The sequence below is a fragment of the Calypte anna genome, chromosome 5A (assembly GCF_003957555.1).
Source record: "Calypte anna isolate BGI_N300 chromosome 5A, bCalAnn1_v1.p, whole genome shotgun sequence".
Taxonomy (NCBI): Eukaryota; Metazoa; Chordata; class Aves; order Apodiformes; family Trochilidae; genus Calypte; species Calypte anna.
Genome location: NC_044251.1, coordinates 41,291,474 through 41,315,817, shown reverse-complemented (window position 1 = coordinate 41,315,817; position 24,344 = coordinate 41,291,474). Strand labels below are relative to the sequence as shown.

At 53.8% G+C, this 24,344-nt stretch overlaps 1 protein-coding gene across 1 annotated transcript in view; it reads right to left on the bottom strand.

Annotated features, from left to right (window-relative positions):
- The window catches only part of TRIM9 (tripartite motif containing 9), a 57,947-nt gene extending 52,889 nt beyond the window's left edge, over window positions 1-5,058 (bottom strand). The window contains exon 1 of the mRNA XM_030452314.1: window positions 4,243-5,058. Within this exon, the coding sequence (XP_030308174.1) occupies window positions 4,243-5,058 (816 nt within the window). The remainder of the gene's footprint in view (window positions 1-4,242) is intronic.
- Window positions 5,059-24,344: the final 19,286 nt, after the last annotated feature.

Genomic DNA, 24,344 nt, shown 5'->3' with positions numbered 1-24,344 from the left:
TCTCTGGCAGCTAACCCAGAGGCCCAGCCAAGCAAGCTAATGAGTACCACTGTCTGCATGTCCCTGTCTTGGGGTTGATGCCTGCTGTTCCCCTGAGCAGAAACTAAGAGGCATGGTTGTGTTTTCCACCCCAGACGTGCAAAATCATGCCCAGTGCAGGCAGGATTTTTTGAGTCTTTAAAAAGAGCTCTCCCTGCATCCCTCATCCCATCTGTGCTAGTGACAGCCTGGATGAGCTGAGGTCTAGGGAGTACCTCTGCTAATTAGCCTCTGGCTGCTAACCATGATTACAGCTGATTTAACAGAGTGTGGAACATCAGCTCCTGGGGTTGGTCTCTGCTGCAATCTGTGCAGAGACACTGCAGGGGTTTGCAATCTGAGGACAGTTTGTGTCCTCAGCCTGGGCAATCCCATCCTGGGCAGGAAAATCCCACATAGAAGTATAACTGGAAGCACTATTTATCTTCCAGTGAAGCCAAGAGCTGTTTCTGCTGCACTGCAGGAGGAACTGGAGGGGCTGCCTAACCTGCTCCCCTTCCAGTGTCAAGGCAAAGCAGACAGTGGGCCCAAACCAGAGTCTTGGTTTAAGGCAAAAGGAATGTGAAAGAGCTGCTGGTGGAGCAGAGAGGGACAGCCCCAGGAGCCCCTGCAAAGAGAAGCCATCATCCCAACCCAAAGAAGAGGGAATCTTCTTGCTTGACTGCCAGAAAAGAGAGCAGGAGGTTACACCACCAAGCACTGGGGACACACTGACCTCTGCAACCTGCCCAGTAAATCCAGGTTGTTGTTTGCTGCAGTCAGGATACCAATCCCAAAGACAAAAGCAGCCTCTGGCAGGCACAACCCCCCCCCAGGGAGTGGCATGGGGCAAGAAGGAGCAAGGACTCTGCAGAGGACACCCAGACAGAACCATGAGAGATGGGCAAGAATCACATCACTGTCTAATGCCTAACCCAGAAAGCTTTCAAACCTGCCTAAAAGCTATCAGAAACCATGAACTTTCTGGGAGACCTGTGCACTGGGAAAAGCAAAATGGTTTTAAGACAGAGCTTGATCAGCTGATGGATGGGATGTCAGGGCTGTCAGAGATAGCTGTGTGGCCCTGGAGGTCTCTTCCAGTCCATTTGTACACGTGCATGCACACATCTATCTGTCTATCTCTAAAAAACCATTAGCAAGCTGCTGAGCCTGCCCTCCCCACACACTTCCCAGCAAAAAGCAAGAGAGACTCAAATGTGCAAAGAATAAATGATTCAGCTCCATCTTGTGTTCCTGCTTTTGACATGCCAAGCAGCGCTCCAGCTCGTCAGGATAAAATCCAGACAGCTGCAATATATCTCCAAAACTGGGACAATTCAGATTAAAAACCCATTTTCCTTTATGTTTTGGTTTGGGTTTTTTTCTTTCTTTCTGAATATTTACCCCTCTGCCAACAGCTGTCCTGAAAGGAAGATAGGAAGAGAGAGGATTTCCCACGATCTGTGTCCGGCTTAGAAATCCGAGCTCCCTGAATTATGTTTGATTGTGCCTCAGCCCAGATTATTTTGAAACCCTCATCTGTAAGAGCCACACAATCAGCACTCTGTCAGAGGAAAAGAAAAATTGGGGCAGCTCCCAAAGAGGTCTGTAAAAAGCCCTTTGGTTTCCTTTCCAAAGAGGAGCACGCTGCACTTAACAGCAATTGCCCAGGGCCCGGCAATCACGTACTGAGGCGTGAATGCTGCTTTCAAGAACAACAGCTCATCAAGGCACTCCGGGGTCAACACAGAGGATCACAGTCTCCTCGGGTCAGAAATGAAGAGCACAGATGTAGCCCAAAGAGTATTTTGCACTGAGGGGTGTTGTAATTGCAGCAGAGAACCCAAGAGCTGATGAGCCAGAGGTACCCGGTACAACCGCTCATCGCTGTAAAAAAAATAATAATAAATTGGGTGGAAAAAGGACTGTCACCTTTTTTAGGAAGTTTGTCCCCTCAAAAATGACACCCAGCTGCTTTTTGCTTGAATCTGCAGGTGGTTTGGTTCCTAATGCCCAGCCCCAACCAGGATAAAGCTTGAAATGGCAACAGCATCTCCTCTTGATTTTGCTCCACGGCATCCCAGGGAGCAAACTGAGCTCTGGCCATGAAATCTCTGCTTCACTTATACCAAACTGCCACATTTGACCCAACAGATTCTTTTCTGCCCCCTAAACCTTCAGGGAAGAGCAGTAAATCCCTGAATAAACAGAGACTCACTCGAGGTAGGTGTGACCTCACCTTCTGATTTCAAAACAATCTGAGAGAAACTGCACGAAAATCATCATTTGAAATAAGGTCACGGTCCCACGGCTGCATCAACAAAACACCACACTGCTAAAGTTCTCCCCTGGGAAAAGGTTCTCTGAAAGAAAAGCTGAGCATTCAAGGAAATAAAAAACAACCTAACCAAGAACACAAGGGCTGAACCTGAAGCATCCTCAGATATGAGACTGTCCACTCATGCCTGTACCTAGCAAGTGCCTTGGCTGCACCTGGATCAAGGCAGGAAGGTGAACCCCAAACCTCACAAACAAGGCCAGGAACTCATTAGGTGTCACTTGCTTGGCTGAAGAACACCTAGAGATGGATCCTGCTCTGGGTCAGCACAAACCAAACAGGTTGATCCTCTACAGAAAGCTGGGCCAGGAGGTACTGGGCCAGGCAGCACTTCCTGGGTTTCATAACCAGCAAGAGGAGCAAGGTGCTCACAGCATCCCATGGCTCGTGTCAACACAGCAGCAAAGAGCCCCCAGCTCCTGTCAGCTGTCACTGGGCCATGCTCAGCACCACTTGGGAGCTGTGGCTGCACCCCATATGTAAGGACAAAGGTGTGGGGCACCAAAACCTCCCCAGCTCATGGGCTGCACCTTTGTAAGAGCACAGGAAAGCTGGGGAGAAGGTGTTGCTCCTCTCAGCAAAAGGGGATCAGGATAAGCCCTTTCCAGCAGCAACAGGCACCACTGTGACCTTTCCTCCCACACTGCAAGGTGTTGTGGTGACCCCCCCTGTCCCAGACCCCTCCCAAGGAGCAGCATGACAAGTGACTGTCTGTCCCTGCAGGCACCCACTGACCCAACATGGGATGCAGAGCTGCAGCCCAGTGATCTGCATCCTCCACGGAGCTGTTCAGCATCACCCAGCCTGCCACAGCAGGGCAGGAATGTTCCTGGAGTGATCCAGAAGAGCCCCTTTTGACAGGAGAGGGGTCAGGCATCCCCATCTCCTCGTCACAGGTCCCCCCACCTGCTCCTGCCAGCACTGATTTGCTCCAAGGGGGAAAAAACAATTATCTCAATGTTCATCCGAGGAGTGACATCCGTCGCCTTGTGCCCTGTCTGCCCGTGTCCCAGTCACTTCTGCCCCAGTTCCCTCGGCGAGGGGGTCACTGGTGGGAAGAGGAAGGGAGGCAGGGGGGTGGCTGGAGCTGAGCTGAAGCTAAAAATGACAAAAAAATGACAGCTGCCTCCCTGCCTACAGCACCGGGACGCGTGTGGGTGTGAGCAGGCTCCAGAGGAGCTGATCAGCATTCAGCCAACAGCTCCGCTGCCCATTCCCATCCCTCCTCCTCCTCCTCCCCACGCATGGATGTGCAGGAGGAGGCAGCCGCCCCTCCTCAGCAACAACCCCAGGATTGCATCTCTGTCCTCCCCCACAGCGGATTTCACACTTCCCTCCCCAAAACCATCACCCCCCACAGGTGACCCACGCCCAGCTCAGCACCCACAGCCACACACGGCACAGCCTCAGCTCAGGGGGGCTGCAATGTGGAGACCCACGGGGGCCACAACTTGGAGACCCACGAAGCCACAATTAGGAGACCCACGGGGGCCACAATTCAAAGACCCACGAGGGCCATAATTTGGAGAGGCACGGGGGCCACAATTTGGAGACCCATGAAGCCACAATTCGCAGACCCACAGGGGCCACGACTTGGAGACCCATTGGGGGTCACAATTTGGAGACCCACGGGGAGCATCATAGAGTGGTTAGGGTTGGAAAGGACCTTAAAGAGCACCAAGATCCAACCCCAACCTGCCCAATGCCAGCATCCCTGGGACAAGGAGTAACTCTCCTCTTAAAGAAAGGTGCCAAATGCAGCCCTGGTGTGGGAAATGAGGGGGTGGCAATGCTCCCACTTTGCCAGCTCGGGGAAGGGGGGCTGTGCTGGACAGGTAGCCCCTCCACAGCCATCTCCCAGTTGCGGGGGCTCAGCCAGGGCTCACCTTGTGAAGCTTCCACATGGCTCCCAGCGCCTTGACTTCATGGCTGGAGTGCTTGCCCTCCTCCAGGCACTGGTAGCAGACGGGACTCTTGCACTGGACGCAGTACATGCTGTGGTTCTCCAGCTCGTGGTCGGTGCAGGTGGAAATCTTGCGGGGGCTGAGGCGGCGGCTGACGCGGCCCTGGGCCGGCGGGACCAGGCGATGCTTGGCCAAGGGACCCCGCGGCGGGTGGCACCGCAAGCGACAGGGATCGCAGTAGAAGACATCGCACTGCTCGCACATGACGGCCGCCTCCTTGGGCGCCTTCTCGCAGAGCTGGCAGCGCAGGGCCGCCGCACGGCCTTGCTGGTAGCGGTCGATGACTCCTTCCAGCAGCCGGTTGCGGGGGAAACCCCGCAAACCGCGCTCGTCCAGCACCAGGCTGCGGTGGCACTGCGGGCAGGTCAAGCAGGCGTTGCGGGGAGGCGGCGGCGGGGCCAGGGTGGCGGGGGGCGGCGGAGCGGTCGGGGGGAAGACGCGGACGCCGTTGGGGGATTTCTGGCAAGGGGTGGTGGGAGCGCTGGCGAAGCCGCCGTAGGAGCCGTAGCCGCTATCCGCCTCGCTGTACAGGCTCATCTTGTCCAGATCCAGGTAGTCATAGTCGGAGACGGCCGAACCCGAAGCCCGGCGGCTCTGCGGCGACTCCGACTCCGGGGTCTGCACTAGGATGTTGCGGGCGCACGCCTGGCAGAGGTTGTGGGAGCAGGGGAGGATGATGGGCTCCCGGTAAAAGGAGCCGCACACCGGGCATTTCAGCTCCTCTTCCATCTCTTCCATAGGGAGGGAAGCAGGGCGGCGGCGCGGCGCCGGCAGCGGCCGCGGCAGATCCCGAGGAGCCACCCGCACCGCACCGCGCTTGGGCGCCGACTGCCGCCCGCCCGCCGCCCGCCCCGCCCCACTCCGCCCCGCGCCTCTCCATTGGCTGAGAGCCTGAGGGGGAGGCGGGCTGCGCCCTGCCATTGGCTGAGCAGCCTGCCTGTCCGCCCATCGTCCCGCCCCCCTCGGCAGACGGGGGTCTTTCCTCAGGGCTGCGGTGTGCGGAGCCGCCGGGTCGGGTGCCCGGGTGCGGGGGTTGTCCCCGGGGGCTGCCCCGCTTCCCCCGCCTCGGCTTCCCCTTCTCGGCTCCCTTCCGCACCCGGGAGGAGCGGCTCTACCGCCGCCGGGTTCTCGTTTTGCCTGCGAGCAGCCCGCCGTGCCCGAAGCAGCCTGCCCCAAGCCCCCGGGGTGCCCCCCAAGATGGCGGCCTCCCTCGGGCATCTCCATTGCGGTGGCCGCGGGTCCGCAGCCTGACCGGCGAGGGGCTCCGGGGGAAGCCGGAGTGACCCTGTGGGCATCTTCTCTGCTATTAGAAAGCGGGAAGGGAGCCCGGCGGGGTCTGCCGGCTCTGGTTTCTCAACCGTGCTTAATCTGAAGGTCGTCTAAGGTCTTTAACCCTGGCAACATGCAGTGCGGAACAGCGGTTGCTTTTCAGCCAAGGGAAAAATAAGATTATTTGGGGTGTCCCTGCGTTTATCTCTCTTTTCCCTCTCTCTCTGCATGCAGTTTGGGGCTGCAGGTTTGCCCAGCTGCTCTGTGCCTCCGTGCCAGGATGCTGGATGGACCCTGTTGGGGAAAGCCCCCGGGAGGTTGCTCAGGGTAAATAAGTGTCCCCAGTGCCCTGACACGGCTGTGACAGTCCCCGGGTAGGGGGGATGATGATCTTGAGGCATTCAGGAGAAGCAGGGATGCTCCTCTTGCTGCTGGACAAAACAAAATGAATTGTGGCCGGTGCTCCCTCCTCTGGCTGCTTGTACGAGCGCATCCGAGGCTGGGAGATGCGACGGATCCTGCGATCCCAGGAATCAAGGTTATTTTCTGAAATAGCCAAGGGTTTAGCTCCCCTGTATCAAGCAGGGGTGCTTTGTGTCATAGAATCATTTGGGTTGGAAAAGAGCTCTGGGATCCTCAAGTCCAACCCTTGATCCACTCCCCCCGTGGTTCCCAGCCCATGGCACTCAGTGCCACATCCAGGCTCTTCTTAAAAACCTCCAGGGATGGAGAATCCACCCGCTCCCTGGGCAGCCCATCCCAATGCCTCAGCACCCTCTCTATAAAGAATTTTTTCCTAATCTCCAACCTAACCTCCCCTGGCAGAGCTGAAGCCCATGGCCTCTTGTCCTGGGAGAAGAGCCCAACCCCCCCCTGGCTCCAACCTCCTTTCAGGGAGTTGTAGAGAGTGATGAGGTCTCCCCTGAGCCTCCTCTTCTCCAGCCTCAACACCCCCAGCTCCCTCAGCCCTTCCTCACAGGACTTGTGCTGGATCCCTTCACAGCCTCCTTGCTCTTCTCTGGACCTGCTCCAGCACCTCAATCTCCTTCCTGAGCTGAGGGGCCCAGAACTGGACACAGGACTCAAGCTGTGGCCTCACCAGCACTAAGCACAGGGTTACTTTTCTTTCCTGCTTCTCCAGGCTCCTGCTGGCTTCAAATCCATCACTGGCACTGTGGCTTCCTCTGGACTGGACTCCACTCCACTCCACTCAGCATTCCTCATTTGTTCCCTTTTTAGTGTCTGCTTTGGAGCTGGTCATTTTTTCCCCCCAGTTCTCATTCCTCTAGCTGCCCTTTTGCCAAAGTGGAGCCATCACTCCTTGTTTGCTCTGCCTCTTGTTTCCCAGTGGCCATTTGTCACCCTGGCAGATAAACGATGCCATTGCTGCTGCAGTCATATGCTGATCATGTAAATAGGCAGAAAGTGAAAAAAGCTCTTCAAAGGGGAAAGCAGCCAGTGCCTCCTTTGGAAGCAACCCTTGATCATAAACGTTTAGCTGTTTTCTTCTTGGCTCAGCAGCTTCTGCCTTCACTTCCATCCCAGCAAGAGGCATGCATCCCTGCACCCCGACTGTGCTTTATTTACAACTGGCAGACTTGTTACTACCCTGAGAAGTGTGCAGCTAGGAACCTGCAATAATTACTTGACCCAGCTTCAATGTTCATTTGTCTCGTGTCAGTGTGATCAGCGATTACAAGGGGAAGGATCAAGGAGGTGTCAGGTTCTAAGCTGGCTCTTGCTTTACTCCTGTGCCTCTTGCCAGGTGCCTCAACTTTACAAGTGTCCCCAGCTCCCACTGCAGGAGTGGTGCAGCATCTCTGGCTCTGTTCCAACCATCCTCTGCTTTGGGGGAGGCAGAAGAAGATTAATTAAGGTTGTTGAGGCTCTGTGTTAAGAGCTGTTGCATCCCCTTGGTGATTTGTAATAAGAAGAAAGACTGTTAGCATGAACATCAGCTGCCTGCTCCTGGCCATTCCCCACTGGCCTGCAGGTGTGTTTGCTTGGGCTGCTGGAAAGGCAGGTTAGAAATCAGGATCAGGCTTGAAGGGATTGACAGGAGTCAGATGGGGCAGTGGGTGATGCTGTTTGGGTTGTGTGTGGTGTGTTCCACCCCAAAAAAAGATGAAAACCCCACTGTGGTTCTGTGGGACTGATGGGAAAACCACAGTAACTGATGTGTGACACAGGGGGTGGAGGGGACCTGCTCCCACATTTCCCTCCAACCCCATCCCAGACCTCTCCTTTGGCTCATAGCACTCATCAGCTGTGTTGTGCCTCTGAGTTGTTCCTTGGGGGATAAAAATAGAGAGAAAAAGAGGATAAGGAGATATCTTGAAGGCCACAGGAAACTAAGTTGAGAGAGGAAGAAGGATGGGGAGCATGAGAACCACCAATGCTCTCAGTGGCCCCCAGGCCCAAGTCTGGGTGGTGGGGGGAAGAATTTAGTGTGATGCTCTGAAGTTATCCTGCAGTTATCACTGCAAACCAAGACAAAACATCCAACCCTTGGTATTTCCTTCCCCATGGCAATTCTGCAGGGTTTTGGTTTGTGAAATCAGCCAGTGATGGTGGCAGGATGCTGAGGGCACAGAGACTCCTGCTAGGGAGGGGTTTCTTCCATCTTAAAAACTAAGTATTTTCCTCTTGCTAATATTACCCTGAGATCCCCATCAGTGAAAGGATTACAGGCCAGAGGGGAGGTGAGAGTTGAGCAGTCAGTAACATTCACATCTGGGACAGGAGTGAGGAGCACTGGGACAAACACAAAGCTGGAAAATTCTGTCCCCTGAGGGCAGTGGCACAATGGCACAGGGTGCCCAGGGAGGGGGTTGAGGTCTCATCCCTGGAGATATTCAAGGTGAGGCTTGAGGAGGCTCTGAGCACCCTGATCTAGGTGAGGGTGTCCCTGGTACTGCAGGGGGATGGACTGGGGGACCTGCAGAGGGCTCTTCAGCCCTAATTATTCCATGCTTCTAATTAATCTGCCTACAGCCATCCTTGCCATGCCAATCTCCATCCCCAGGGCAGAGGGGGGGACCACTTGGATCCCCTTGCAGGTGGGTTGCCAGCAGGTAGGTGATCATTTCTCTGGCTCTTCCACAGAAACCTTCTTGAGGCCCTGGAAATGTGTCCTTCTCTTGTGGCACCTTCCCTGCTCCCTGAGGCCTCTTGTGCACAGCACACTCGTGTTCCCCTGTGTTCCCCTGGCTGCTGACAACAACCAGTGGATGCAGCCTGGGCTTACAGTTCCCTTTTATGACTTTCAGACCTTGGCAGCTCGTAATTCATCCCACAATCACCCAGCACACCCCGATCCTCCTTCTCCTCTGTCATTTTGAGCAGATGAGCTCCTGGCTGACAGCAGAAATCCTTGTTTATTACCCTCTGCATGCATGCGTGACCTTGAAATCCATATCCCTGCTGTCATTCCACTCCCCACGGGTCATTCAGAGTTTGTAGCACATCCTGCTCCTCCTTTGCACTGGGGACACCTCCTGGCTTTACACTGTTAGCACATTTGTTGAGGTCACTTTGGTGCCAAGTTGGTGCACAGAAAAGTTTTCATACAATCATAGCATTGGCTGGGTTGGAAGGGACCTCAGAGATCATCAAGTCCAACCCTTGATCCACTCCCACTGCAGTTCCCAGCCCATGGCACTCAGTGCCACATCCAGGCTCTTTGGAAATAGCTCCAGACACGGAGAATCCACTACTTCCCTGGGCAGCCCATTCCAATGGCTGATCACCCTCTCCAGAAAGAAATTCTTTCTAATCTCCAACCTAAACCTCCCCTGGCACAACTTGAGACCCTGCCCTCTTGTCTTGCTGAGAGTTGCCTGGGAAAAGAGCCCAACCCCCCCCTGGCTCCAACCTCCTTTCAGGGAGTTGGAGAGAGTGATGAGGTCTCCCTGAGCCTCCTCTTCTCCAGCCTCAACACCCCCAGCTCCCTCAGCCCTTCCTCACAGCAATTCTGCTGGATCCCTTCACAGCCTCCTTGCTCTTCTCTGGACCTGCTCCAGCACCTCAATCTCCTTCCTGAGCTGAGGGGCCCAGAACTGGACACAGGACTCAAGCTGTGGCCTCCCCAGGGCTGAGCACAGGGGCAGAATCCCTTCCCTGGACCTGCTGGCCATGCTGTTCCTGATCCAGGCCAGGATGCCATTGGCCTTCTTGGCCACCTGGGCACACTGCTGGCTCATGTTCAGTTTTACAGCAGCCCAGCTCTAAAACTCCAGCAGGAACTGGAGCTGCTTCTTTCAGAGCTATTTACTGGTTATTTCCCTTGCTCCCAGCACCATTTTGGGTGCACTGGAGAAGCTCAGGAAGTTGAAGCTGCCTCCAGTTTGTTTCTTCTTGCCAAGGTGTCCTGGTTTTAGCCCAGCAGGCAGCTAAACACCACACAGCTACTCACTTCCTCAGCCCCAGGGAATGGGGGAGAGAATCAGAAAGGTGAGAGTAAAGAGGCTCCTGGGTTGGGATAAAAAGAGTTTAATGATTTAAATAGAATAATGGTAATAATAATAATAATAGAACATAAACCCAAGTGATGTGCAGTGCAGCTGCTCACTGAGCAATGCCCAGCCTGTCTCTGGCTTGTGACCCAGGAGGACAGAAATCCCAAAACTGCAATCCTGGAAGAGCTTCCCAGCCAACCCTTATTCCTTGCATGGTATGGAATATCCCACTGGCCAACTGGGACCCATTCCTCTGCCTGTGCTCCCTCTCAGTGCCTGCATCTGAGCAAAACATGGGAAGGTGACAAGTCCTTGATTCCTTCCCAACTCCTAAAAACACCAGTAGGTGATCAGTGTTCTTCCCATACCAAATCCCACACTAAATCCCAAGCACAGCTGCTATTCCAACTCCTTAGCTCTGTCCCAGGTGAAACCAGGACAGGAGGGAAAGGGCCAAATTCCTGTGAATGATCAACTTCCACTGAACCCAGGGGGCACTGAACTTTCATCTCACTGTTGCCAACTTGTCTGAACACCCAGGATCTGGGAAATATTTTGTGCCTGTAGCCAGACCTTCCCATTTGGGATGTTCTGATGTTCTCAGGAGTCTCCCCTTGCCTGGGACAGGTTGCTCTTCATAGAGCATCAGGGGTTGGGAGGGAGCTCTGGAGCTGATCCAGTCCAAGGATGGATCCACAGCAGGATCCCCCAGGGCAGGACACACAGAACACATCCAGGGGGGGTTGGAAAGGCTCCAGAGAAGGAGACTCCACAACCTCTCTGGGCAGCCTGGGCCAGGGCTCCCTCACCCTCCCAGCAGAGAAGTTTCTCCTCAGCTTCAGCTGGAACTTCCTCTCTTCTCCCTTCACCCCATTATTCCTTGTCCTACTCCTGGGCACCACTGAACAGAGATTGGCCCCTTCCTCTTGCCCCCCACCCCTCAGATATTTATCTTAATAATATCCCAAATTTTCATCCTTCAGGGCCTGCTCCCAGCTGTTGCCTCACTTCTGGCAGTGTACAGCAGTTTCCTGGGGTAGTGATGAGATTTCCTGGGGGTAAGTGGATTTCAGAAGCAAGAGGAGAACTTCCCAAAAGCAAAACCTTCCGAGTCAGAGCTTTTCCCTCTTGTACAGCAGACAGGCAAGTGGTGATGTTGAAATCCTCTCTACCTCAGAGCTGTCAGGGCTGTTCCAGTCAGGCAGCACTCCCTGGGTGACAGGACAGGTACCAATTTTTACCAAGGGGCTGAACTGGCACCAGGAAGAAAGTTTCCACTGACCTTGGCAGGTTCTGAGTCAGGAGCCACTTGAATCACCATCTCACAGCTTCCTTCTCCCCCTTGCTACCCCAACCAGGGCACTCAGGGCTGCTTTGCCTGCTGACCAAGGTCTCCTCCCTTCCAGAGAAGATTATTCACTGCCCCCCACCCAGAGGGGGTGTTAAATATTCCCTGGGTCCTGATTTCTTAAACCACTCTGAGGAACCTGTGGAGGTGCTGGGGGTTTGCTCTGGGATCTTTAATCTCTCCAGCAGGGAGGATGGGTCCTGAGGAACACCAGTGAGAACATGAGCACTGCAACTCTTCTCAAGATTGCAGGGCTTACATTTACATTTTAACATCTTTTTCATTAACAGACTTTAATTGCCACTGCTGAGGATGCACTTTCCTTATGGAAAACCAGCACTGAAATGATAGCACAGTTCAGAGAGGGTGATCAGGCATTGGAATGGGCTGCCCAGGGAAGTAGTGTATTCTCCGTGTCTGGAGATCTTTCAAAAGAGACTGGATGTGGCACTCAGTGCCATGGGCTGGGAACTGCAGTGGGAGTGGATCAAGGGTTGGACTTGATGATCTCTGAGGTCCCTTCCAACCCAGCCAGTTCTATGATTCTATGATTCAGGGATGAAATCCCAAACTGCTGCAGAACTGCTGCTCCTCTCAGAGTTCTTTCCATGGGCATTGGGAGGTTGCTGAGCCCTGGGGGTGGCACTGCTTCTCTGTCACCTCCTGAAAACCTCTTCTGGAAATAAGAATGCAGAATTGTTCCATCAAGTGAACTCCCAGCCTGGCGAAACGCCAGGACCTGGGGATGTTTGCTGACTGCTGCAGGAGCACTGGGAGAGAGGAGCTTAAATGTTTCAGTGGTGCCTCAGAGTGGGATGCACTGAAAAATCTGCACATCTATATTAGCTGAATGCTTTCAGAGGTGACATAATTTATTTTTAGCTTTTTTTTTTTTTTTTTTTTTTTAACTTTGGGAAGCTGGTGGAAGATTCCTGATTTTAATCAAGGAGCCATTGCTAATACATGGGAAGATCTAAGCTGCAAACATAAATTGTGATGCTCCTTTGACCACTGCCTTTGCCTGTTGCCCACTTACTCATCTCCCCTGAGATTAATGTTCCACTTCTCTGACCTGTGACTCATTTTGGAGAACAGCAACATTCAACTCATCCCACTAGAGAAATCTCCCCTTCCTCCCACAGCCTGGCTCTCTTCTCTTCCTCCTTTCTCCACTGCCCTGTGCCCAGCTGGGGCACATTGAGTGGTTCAGCTGAGCCACAGCCAACTCCAGGAGAAAGGTGGAGAAACTGCAGGCAGGGGAGATGTCCCCAAGATGCTGGTTTGGGGGATGTTCCACTTATACATCACTTCCAGTCTCTTTTGTGTCCTTTGGTGCAGCCCAGAAGAAAGCAGCTCTTGGGTACACTTGGGGAGGTGATGTAGATGTCACCATAGCTAAGCCAGTGGGGACAGGATGCTTTGGGTTGGATGGGACATTAAAGATCATCTGGTTCCAAGGTCCCAAGGGATTTGGGGGGGATCACAAGGGAGATGCTGAGGGAAGGAGGAGCCTGTGGCCACGCACCCAGCCAGGAGCTGCAAGGAAAGCAATCATAGAATCCCAGAATCCTAGAATTGGCTGGGTTGGAAGGGACCTCAGAGATCATCAAGTCCAACCCTTGATCCACTCCCACTGCAGTTCCCAGCCCATGGCACTCAGTGCCACATCCAGGCTCTTTGGAAATATCTCCAGACACGGAGAATCCACTACTTCCCTGGGCAGCCCATTCCAATGCCTGATCACCCTCTCCAGAAAGAAATTCTTTCTCATCTCCAACCTAAACCTCCCCTGGCACAACTTGAGACCCTGCCCTCTTGTCTTGCTGAGAGTTGCCTGGGAAAAGAGCCCAACCCCCCCCTGGCTCCAACCTCCTTTCAGGGAGTTGGAGAGAGTGATGAGGTCTCCCCTGAGCCTCCTCTTCTCCAGCCTCAACACCCCCAGCTCTCTCAGCCCTTCCTCACAGGACTTGTGCTGGATCCCTTCACAGCCTCCTTGCTCTTCTCTGGACCTGCTCCAGCACCTCAATCTCCTTCCTGAGCTGAGGGGCCCAGAACTGGACACAGGACTCAAGCTGTGGCCTCCCCAGGGCTGAGCACAGGGGCAGAATCCCTTCCCTGGACCTGCTGGCCACGCTGTTCCTGAGCAGACAGAGAGCAGAGAGCACCAATGTGTCAGCACGTGGCCAAGACCATGGCACCACCGAGCTGCTTGGCACTGCCTGCCCACAGCAGGCTTGGAAAGCAGCAGGACTCAGCTCTGCTGCTGCCTCAAAAGTCCAGGGGCACTGAGGGGATGGAGCCTCTGGAAATGTGGGAGGATGTGCACAACCAGACAGGCTGAGCAGCCCTGGGAGCCTGTTTGGTCCCAAGCCAAAGCAGCATCTGGGGAAGGATGAAATAAAATGAAATGAAATGAAATGAAACTGCTCCTCTCCAAGGCAGCGAAGCACCTCCAGAAGAGTCAGGGGGGCAGCCAGTGTGGGCTGCTTGTCTCCACCAGCAATTTGCATCTCCCCAAGGGCCTGGCTGGGTGCTGGGGAGGTTTCTGTGCCTCCAGACCCTCAGCTTGGGTCAGTCAGAATGCAAAAACCTTTCTCTCTCATCCCCAAGGTTCTGATCCCCAGGTCTGTTGGGGGGGGTCTGGTAGGTGATTGGAATGTGTGGATCAAAGCTCAGTGTGCATCACAGAATCATAGAATCCCAGACTGGTTTGTATTGGGAGGGACCTTAAAGCTCCTCCAGTGCCACCCCCTGCCATGGTCAGGGACACCTCCCAGCAGCCCAGGTTGCTCCAAGCCCCATCCAACCTGGGCTGAGACACTGCCAGGGATGGGGCAGCCACAGCTTCTCTGGGAAACCTGGCACAGGGGCTCAGCACCCTCACAACAAACTAGTTCTTCCTCACATCTCATCTCAATGAGAACCATTCCCCCTCATCCCATCCCTCCCTGCCCTTGTCCCCAGTCCCTCCCCAGCTTTCCTGGAGCCCCTTCAGGCACTGGAAGGTGCTCTAAGGTCTCCCCATTGCAGCCTTCTCTTCTCCAGCCTCAACACTCCCAACTCTCAGGCTGTGCTGGCTGAGGCAGAGGAGCCTCAGGGCAACCCTGGATTTCCTGAGCTGTCAAGTAATGATAAATTCTGGGATGTCTGCAATGAATTCTCACAATCTCCTTGGGAAATACCTGGAAGACTGATGGGATCATTTTCTCCCCCAGCAGAAATCCAATGCACTCATTCACCAGACCAGCCTCCCAGTAAGTTTCATCCTTGCTTCTCACCAGGGAGGTCACCCTCAGCAACACCCCAAACCCATCTCTGGTGACACCAGTGGTAGGGCCAAGTCTGTCCCATCCCTCCTTGGAGTGCTTTACCCCTCTCTGCATCACCAGGCTGGGAGGTGATGTTCCAGAAGAAGGGGTTCAACATACTGGCCCTAACTCTGCTTCTTCCTTTGCCTCTGCAGTTTTCCAGCTCCAGAGGCTTTCCAGGAGTTAAGGGGTGATTGCTGGGAGGCAGCCCCTGCTCAGCTTGCAGCTCCTGGAGGTGTTTCATCCCAGAGGGAGTGTGGGAGCAACCCAGTGCCTATAGCACTTGCTTCTCACAGCTTCTCCTCCATCATGTCTTGTAGTGCTGGGAGGCTCAGGAGGGCAATGAGGGGATTTTCTTTGTAAAGAAAGCTTTTTCTGTAAAAGCCACCCCATTCATGGGCCACCAGGGTGACATCCCTGCTGGCCAACTCCAGCAGCTCTGCCCACAGCTCCCGTGGTGCAGAGGAATGAGACCCAAGGTGTTTGCAAGGGGTTCTTGTTTTCAGGGCAGCTCCTGCTCCCTTGGGGCACGAACAGGGCTCATTCATCACTATCCAAACCCACTCAACCCCTACTCACCTCTGCAGCACAAGTTCCTTCATTAAGGCCTCAAAATAAATAAAATTTGATGTGCTAATGAGTGCTTGCATTCACCCAGGCACCAGAGAGGCCGTCAGGAAGAGTTTCCCCATTAGGGACCAACTTTATGGACAATTTTTGGGCCACTCCTCACAGCTTTAGGGCTGAGAATCTTGGGGGCTGGGGAAGGAGGAAATGGATTGAAAAGTTTTTTCTTTTTTGGTTCTTTTTTTGGGTTTTTTTTTGGCTGTAGGAAGTGGGAGGCCGAAATCTACCGTGTAGCTGAGCCTGGTGCAGATTTCTTCTGGCTGCCATGGTAACCAAACTAACTAAAAATAAGAAGTATTCCCATCAATGTCAGAACACCCCATGCTGCTGTGACGTGTGGAGTGTCTGACCTGGGATCTGCAGCCCTTATGTAAGGATGTTTTAACGTTGCAGTAATTACAGGGGGAAAATTGTCTCCAGCTCCCACTTCTTGCATAACTTCAGCCTCCATCCCCGGGCTCTTTGGTGTTTCTGTCCTTCAGGTGGCAATGAGCTGCTCAGGGTGGAGGGTGGGGGTGATGTTGGGCTCACTGGGTTGGTGCCATTGTCCTTCTGCTCTCAACAACCACGAAATCAACCTCGAGGAGGGGAAAAGTGGAAGCTTTTGGGAAAACTCCCTGTGTGCAGGTGACTTGGACAGCCCTTGGAGGAGCCCTTTGGTGGACAGGGTGTGTTTGGGCTGCTTGCTCCCAGCTGTGCAGGAATCTCAGCAGGTTGTAGCCCCCAGGAAAAGGGACCCCTGGTTGGTGCTTCTGTCTGAGGGTTCCATTCCTCTCTTCCTGAAGGAGACAGCAGAAATAAAGCAGGGGTTTGGAAAGGGAGATCTACTGGGGTGTGGTTGTCTTCATGGGGGACATCTGATGTGAGGTGGGATGAGAGAGATGGGCTTGAGACCCATGAGCTGAGGTTGTCTGCTGCTCTCACTGCCCTCCAGCTGAAGCCCATGGCCACAGGAGCTTTCCCTGCTCAGCACAAGAGGCTGAGGGCAGCATAGGCACCCCCAACCCTCACCATGGGGGCTGCTGATGCTCCTGCATCTTCCCTTCCAGGACACCCAACATGGGAGGTGACTTCTCCCCAGAAGGGTGAAGGACAGCCCTGGGCAGGTGACAGCACAGTCTCTTTGGAGCCACTTGGCCTCAGATCTCACGTTCTGCCAACCAGGTGCCAAACCCTGGTACACAGAATCTGAGCTGCCCTGAAGCCATGGTGATAGCCAGAGCCTGGCAGAGGTCATGGCATCCTCAGCCATGCTCAGTGACAGTGGCTGAGCTCCAGGCCTGGCTGGAATGTGTGGCTGTCCTGCTTTGGGCCAGGATAAAGGGGATTTTCTGCCTTGTACTTCTGCTTTCAGCTGAGTTTCTTGCAGGCAGCTGCACTGCTGAAATGAACAGCAAGTTTCTCAGGCAGTGGCTGCTGCTGGGACTGATCCCACTCAATATTTACAGGTACAGCCAGAGCCTGGGGTGCAGAACCAAGGGCACTGCTCAGCTCTGAGGAACATTTTGCCCTCTGGAAGGAGAAAAGGAGTCAAGAGGTCACACCTGGAACCTCCTTTGGGGAGGAACAGACAAGAGAAATGACCAAAACTGACCCAACAGAGGATTCCATCCCATACACCTCATCCTCAGCATAAACTGGAGGGATCCCCAGGGTCAAACCCCTTCCTGCTTCCCCTTCTTCCCCTCTCCCTCTTTGCTTCAGCATCCTGGGAGGATTCCATCCCTTCCTCTGCCTGTGCTCCTGATCCATCCCAGCCTGAATCTGTGTGTTCCTGCCTCCAGCTCCCAACTGCTCCTGAGCCCAGGATTCCAGCCTGGACTTTCCCAGGGCTGCCCTGCAGCCTCAGTGGGGATGGGAGAGTTATTGGGGGAGAGGGGGAGGAACCTGGGATCAATTTTCCTGTATATTGTATAGATTTAGTCATTTTTCCTACTTTTCATTCCTGTTCCATTCAAGCTGTGTAGTTTAGTTCCCAACCCATCAGTCTCTCTCCCTTATTCTCTCTCCTTCCTTTATCAGAGAGGGGGATGAACAGGGAGCATCTGGCACTGGGTTTCATTGCTGGGCAGTGTTAAACCCTGACAGTGCCATGGTTCCCATGCTCACCTTCCACAGAGGAATTACTGCTTCCAGCTCCTTAGCAAGTCCCCCTCTCCACCTGCCATGAACACCGTGGTGTGGGTGTCCCCACGAGCCCGTGGCCATGCAGTGACATCCCAAAGATGGATCAAGGAGGTGGTGGAAGTGCTGAGGAGATGGGAGGGAAGCAAACCAGGAATGTTGCCAGCCCTGACAAGCCCACTCCTCATGAAATCTCCCCTCTGGCTGGCAAAGCCCCACTTTTGGTCTCAATAAATGGGGAAGAGGGTGGGAGGGCATGGAGAGAAGCCAGTGTCCCCTCTGGGTGGCAGCTGGGCTCAGGGGGGATGAGCAGAATCTGGGGCAACATCCTGGAGACTAATGTGGGTCCAGGGGCTCAGCACTGTGCTTCCTACACACCATCCTGCTACTCATCAAGGCTCAGTTCAAAAAAGTCCCCAAATCTTCCTTTTGGGATGTTTCTGCCAATGACCCACACATCCCCTGTCCATTTAGGGCATCCAGCACCCAGGCACTCAGCCTCATGCCTGGAAGAAGATGTGCTCAGAAATGGTGAGAGCTGGGTGGGCAGTGGGGAACCCAGAGCAACCCATGGGACCTGAGAGTTCCCAGCAGTTCTGTGTTGGCACTGAGACCCTTTTGACTTTTTATTTATTTTTGGAGATCCCTTCTCTCACACCTGTTCCTTTTTTTCCCCTCTCCTTACTTATTTTTTTTTCCTTGCTGCCATGGCAACCTGGGGAGATTCTGGTCATAGCTTTGGCCTTCCCAGCTGCAGAGGGATGGCCAGAGAGGCATCAATCCACAAGTGAAGTGACACAGCTCCCTGGGCACTGCCATAGCTGGGGATGTCCCCTGCAGGCAGCTGGACCCATAGCAAAGAGCAGAGCTTCCCCACCTCCCTCTGCAAGGACCTGGAAGGCTTTGAGGGGTCTGTTTTGGGTCCCTCTGTGCTCCCTTCTGCCCCCGTGGTGCCCAGAGGGGTGGCAGGAACTGGGACAGTGTCTGGTGAGTGGGAAACCAGAGCTGGGCTATTGGGTCTGATCCTGCCCCATGTGTTGTCTCTCTCTGGGCAGCCTCAGCACCCATGGCCATCACCCCAGGGCTCCCCCAAACCCAGCTCCCTCCTTTTCCCCGATTCCACTCTCAGCTCCCTCTTGAGTCCAAACCTTCCCTTGGGGAAGCCCAAGGTTTCCATCCCAGGTTTCAGGGATGGAAATCCTGCCTCCAGCTTTCTGTTGCACCCTCCTGAGGGGGTGGGAGATGGGTGCTGCTCCCCTAATGCTGCTGGTGGTCCCTGGTGTGGTGTGGCCTTGCTCAGAGACAGCCAGAGCAGGAAAGCTGTGGATCTGCAGACTGCTCCCAGCTCTGCTACAGCTTTAAAGTCTCCAGAAAATCCTTTTCCATGGACTTGTCCAGCTTCCCCTGCAGTCCGTGGAAATGGTTTGTAGCCAAACTTGGTGTGAAGTCATGGGGGATTTTGGAGCCTCCCTGGTGGGCTTCAGAGTTCCCCACTCAGCCCATCAGGGCAGCTGTGTTCCAGCTGTGCTCAGGCAGGATGAGAAGCAATCCAGAACCCTCTCCAGAACCCTCTCCAGAGTCCACAGGCAGGGATTGGGCTCCTGGGACACTCAGGAAAAGGTCCTGGTGAACTTGGCAACATTTTACCTTCACCAACCCTTTTTACTGCTGAATTCTCATTAACTTGGTGTTTTATTTAACATTTAACTTTTATTTCTTCTTCAGAAAGGGCTGACCTGGTCTGCCTGAGCCTTCCCAAAGAGACAGAGAAGAGACCTGGCCTGGGAGATGTCAGCTCTGGCAATGCCATAAACCCCCAGTAAAGGTTTTTCAGTGTGAGGAGGTGGGCAGGGTTTGTGCTGAGGAATGATGTTGGTTCTCCCCACCCAAAAAATTCTGCTCTTCAGTTTTTCTTGAGCCCAAATTATCTGCTCTCCATTGATGTACTTGATTCTCAGTGATCAAATGGGCCTTCAGTCTGAAGTTTATTTGCATTTTAATAAACCTTCTTTGATGGAAAACACCCTTCTCTATTCATCAGCCACAAAAGAGAAGGGAATTGAAAATTCTGCAGGGACTTCACACATCTGGAAGGAAATTGCAGGCTGTGACTTTGCTGAGGAATCTGAAGATCAAATGATCTCCTCTGCAACAGGACACCATAACCCAGGAGCTGAGGCTGAGGCTGGAGGAGGGAGCAGCTTCCATGGAGCTCTGGAATGAAAGGTGCAGTATTTAAGAACACAAAACTGGCCCCTGGTGCTGGGCTCTGGGCTGGGAGCTTCTCCAGCAGTGCTCAGGGTGATCCTTCTCCAAGCAGCCTCCTCTGGTGGCTCAGGGACTTGGGGGGGATTTGAGATGTTTTCTTGAAGACCCCGCAGAGGTTGTGGGCATGGGTGGGATGTGGTGAGGGCTGGGGAAGGAATGGGATGGAGCAGAAAGTGCCAGTGGGAAGCACAGGAAGGTGTGAAGTGTCCCACCATACTGCAAGGCTCAGCACAAACCCTTTCCACCAGCTTTGCAGGATGAGACCCAGGAGGGATCATAGAATCATGGAATGGTTTGGGTTGGGAGGGACCTTAAAGCTGCTCCATTGCCACCCCCCTGCCATGGTCAGGGACACCTCCCACCAGCCCAGGTTGCTCCAAGCCCCATCCAACCTGGGCTGAGACACTGCCAGGGATGGGGCAGCCACAGCTTCTCTGGGAAACCTGGCACAGGGGCTCAGCACCCTCAAATTAAGGATTTTCCTCCTCATGTCCAACCTCAATCTCCCCTTTCTCTCCAAGTTTTAACCCATTTCCCTTCTCCTCTCCCTACCCCCCCGTGTCCAAAGCCCTCCCCCAGCTTTCTTGTAGCCCCTTCAGATATTGGAAGGTTGCTCTGAGCTCCCCTGGGAGCCTCCTCTTCTCCAGGCTGAACAACCCCAATCCCTCAGCCTGGCTTCCCAGGGAGCTGCTCCAGCACTCCCAGCATTTCAGTGGCTCTGCTCTGGACACCTTCCAGGAGCTCTGTGTCCTTCTGATGCTGGGGACTCCAGAACTGGACACAGAGCTCCAGGGGGGTCTGACAGGAGCAGAGCAGAGGGGGAGAATCCCCTCCCTTGACCCACTGGTTCTGCTTCTGGTGATGCAGCACAGGACACGGTTACTTTGGCAGCTGGAGGCAGCAGCAGTGTCTTTCCCAGCTCCCTTTCTCACAGAATCCTCTTTGGGGGATGCTGCAGCTCCATCCGTGCCTGTGGAGGCGGAGATTCGAGGGAGCAGGAGTAGGAGGTGGGCAGACAAACTTCCCGAGGCGAAGGCAGCCGGAGAATAGGATCCCAGTGCCTGAGATCTCCAGTGTTTTCTCTGCTCTGGAGCTCAGGAGAATTTAGCACCATTCAAGCAGAGCAAAGCAGTCTCTGGAGCACTGCTGATTGCTCTGGGAAACAGGGTCCCCAAGCTCCCTGATTTATAGGTGTTCAGCAGGTGCTTCACCCAACCTGCCCACCAGTGTGGGGTGCTGGGCAGGGTGGGGAATCTTGGCTGTGGATTCTGAGAGGGGATTGAAAGGTCTGCCAGCATCACAGGTGTCACGGTTGGGAAAGACCTGTAAGATCATGCAGTCCAACCATCAACTCAAGAAAAAAACCCCACCATGCCAACTGAACCATGTCCTGCAGTGCCTCATCTGCAGGGGTTTGGATGCCTCCAGGGATGGTGACTCCACCACCTCCCTGGGTCCCGTTCCCATCAAGCACAGCCCAGTCCTCTGCCTGACCACTCTTTCAGCAAAGAAATTCTTCCTGGTAAGAAGGAAGGATCTAAACCTCCCCTGGTGCTCCTTCAAGCCTTTTCCTCTAATCCTGTCATGAGTTACTTGGGAGAAGAGGCCAACACCCACCTCCCTACAGGATTCAGGGAACTGCAGAGCATGAGGTCTCCCCTCAAGTCTCCTCCAACCTAACCCCCCCCCAGCTCCCTCAGCCTTCTCTTCTCCAAACTAAACCCCCCCAGCTCCCTCAGCCTCTCCTCACAGGACTTGTTCTCCAGACCCTGGAGCCATCCTCCAGCAACTCAATGTCCTTCTTGTAGTGAGGGGCCCAGACCTGAACATCTCTGAGTGGAACTGATGGATCCCAGGCTGGACAGGGATCAGTGCCACAGTCTCAGAGGCAATGCCAGGCTGGCTTTACAGCCCTTGTTGTCACCTCCAGGGAGGGGGGGTGGGTGGCAGAGATGTCCCCAAGCCACACTCTGGGTCTCACCTTCCTGCATGAGGAACATCTCAGAGCACCTGAGTCTCACCAGAAGTGTCAGGAACATCAACAGGGGAAAATGTGCATTATTCTGGCTGGGAAGAAAATATTGGTGGAGAGAGTAGGGGAAGGAATGAGTTATTTATGGCAGATGTCCCCACACTGCCACTTAAGCCACAGCTGCCTGATAGAGGTACCCAATCCAGCCCTGTTGGGGGACATTTGGCTGCAGGAGCATTCCCCACTAGACAATTCTTTCCAAGCCCCATCCAACCTGGCCTCCAGCACCTCCAGGAGTGGGGTGCTTTTCGAAGTAGAGCCTTAAAATGCAATTTTTAGGGTGGTTCTTTAGTCCTGAGTAGTCCTGGTGAGGACCTCCTGTCCTGGTGCTCATTGTGACTGTGGTTCTGTGACACAAGAAAGCTGCTGGAGCATTGCATACAATCCATTAATTCCCAATTAATGGCTTTAATTATGCACCCTGACATAAATAACCAGCTGTAGCATGACACAGCCTAACAGTGTCTGTGTGAGGTGCCCTGACTCACAGAGCAGCAGCAGGAAGTAATACATGCAAAAGAAAAACCTTTATCAAAGTAAGGAATAAATAAGAAATTTGCCTTTTAGGGAGAAGATGATTCTGGAAGTAAGAAAACTCTTCCCAAGCCTCACTGAGTCATTATATTTATAGGAGAAGTTACTTTTCATGGGAAAACTTCAAGCAGCTGTAGGAAGCTTTAACTCACAGATAAAGATGTATGGGAGAGACTCCTGTGGTGCTGGTTTGAATTCCTACATGGCAGGGAAACTCAAACCCAGGCAGAGCTCATGGGTGGCACTTCAGAGCCTGCTCAATCTGCCTGAGGATTTTATCAGTGAAGGGATCCTCTTGGGAAGTGAGGTTGACATGGAAGCTCCCCCTGTTCTGTGTGCATAACAGGAGGAGGGTGAGATGGGGACCCCCAGCTGCCAAGATCCCCTCCAAAGTGGTCATTGCAGGGGGACATTTCCCCTTGGAAACTTCCAGAGGTTTTGAGCACCAGAAGGTGCTTCTTTCATAGAATCACAGAATCCCAGACTGGTTTGGGTTGGAAGGGACCTTAAAGCTCCTCCATTGCCACCCCCTGCCATGGTCAGGGACACCTCCCACCAGCCCAGGTTGCTCCAAGCCCCATCCAACCTGGGCTGAGACACTGCCAGGGATGGGGCAGCCACAGCTTCTCTGGGAAACCTGGCACAGGGGCTCAGCACCCTCAAATAAAGGAATTTCCTCCTCATCTCCAACCTCAATCTCCCCTCTCTCTCCAAGTTTTAACCCATTTCCCTTCTCTCCCTACCCCCCCGTGTCCAAAGCCCTCCCTCAGCTTTCTTGTAGCCCCTTCAGATAAACTCAAACTATTCAAACCATTAAACCACTCACACCAAACTACTTCTCCCTCCCATCTCATCCCCATCTCCCCTCTCCCAGCTGGAAACCCTTCCCCTTCACCCTCTCCATTCAGTCCATCCAGGGACTTCTCCAAAGTCCCTCCCCAGCTTTCCTGGAGCCCCTTCAGGCACTGGCAGCATGCAGTATTCTTGCTTTCCCCCTTAACTCTTGCTGAGCTCCCCACATGGTGTGTGACACTGGCAGTGCAGAGCACGGGACAGGCAGGGGACACAGAGAGACAGCCAAGGGGACAGAGAGAGGCTGGCAGGGGGTGGGTGGGTGGGTGAGGTCTGTCTGGGCAGGCTGTGCCTGGGTGTTGTGTAAGTCAGTGGGATAGCTGAAGGTGCACTCCCAAAATGCAGCTGATAAAAATATCCAGGAATACGTTGTTGGTGTGACTAAAGCTCTGCTAAAATAGCAGAGTGTGCAAAGCTCTTCTCAGCTGCTCCTGCAGAGCCTCCTGGCTCCCCTCCTGCAGGGCTCCTACCTTCAGATCAGGAAAATTTGGTGTCTCACAGCCCTCATCACCCCCTCTCACCATGGATGTGGTCCCTGTGTGCTGCCCCCCTCCACCCAGGGGCTTTGCTTGCTCTGCCCTCATGGGTACAAAGAGTGAGGCTAAGACAGCACTTTCCTTCAGTTAATAAATGATTTGTAAAAGCTTTTGGTTTTTAGAAGCTCCCCAGCTTGGGGCAGACTGTGGGTGTGCTGTTTCCCCACCTGCTGGTTATGGTCCCCTGGCTCTGCAGTATTCACATGGTGAAATTTCCCTTTGTAGGTGGTGAAAATAAAGTCTCAGGAGCTTTTGATGCTTTTCTGTTTGAAATCAAGTCCTCCTGCTGCCTCATCTGGCCATTTGATGAATTCTGTCCTCTCTGCATGTAGAAAAGAACCACAGAATGGTTTGGGTGGGAAGGGACCCCCAAAAGCCATCTTGTCCAACCCCTCTGCAGTGAGCAGGGACATCTCCAAGTGGGTCAGGTTGCTCAGAGCCCCATCCAGCCTGGCCTGGAATGTTTCCAGGGATGGGGCATCCACCACCTCTCTGGGCAGCCTGGGCCAGGGTCTCCCCAGCATCATGGTTAAATATTCCTTCCTTCTGCACCTGGCCCCTTGTCCTGTCACAACAGATCCTGCTGAGAAATCTGTTCCCTTTTTTTATATAGATCCCCTCACTCACACCAAACTATTTCTCCCTCACATCTCATCTCTCTTGCATCTG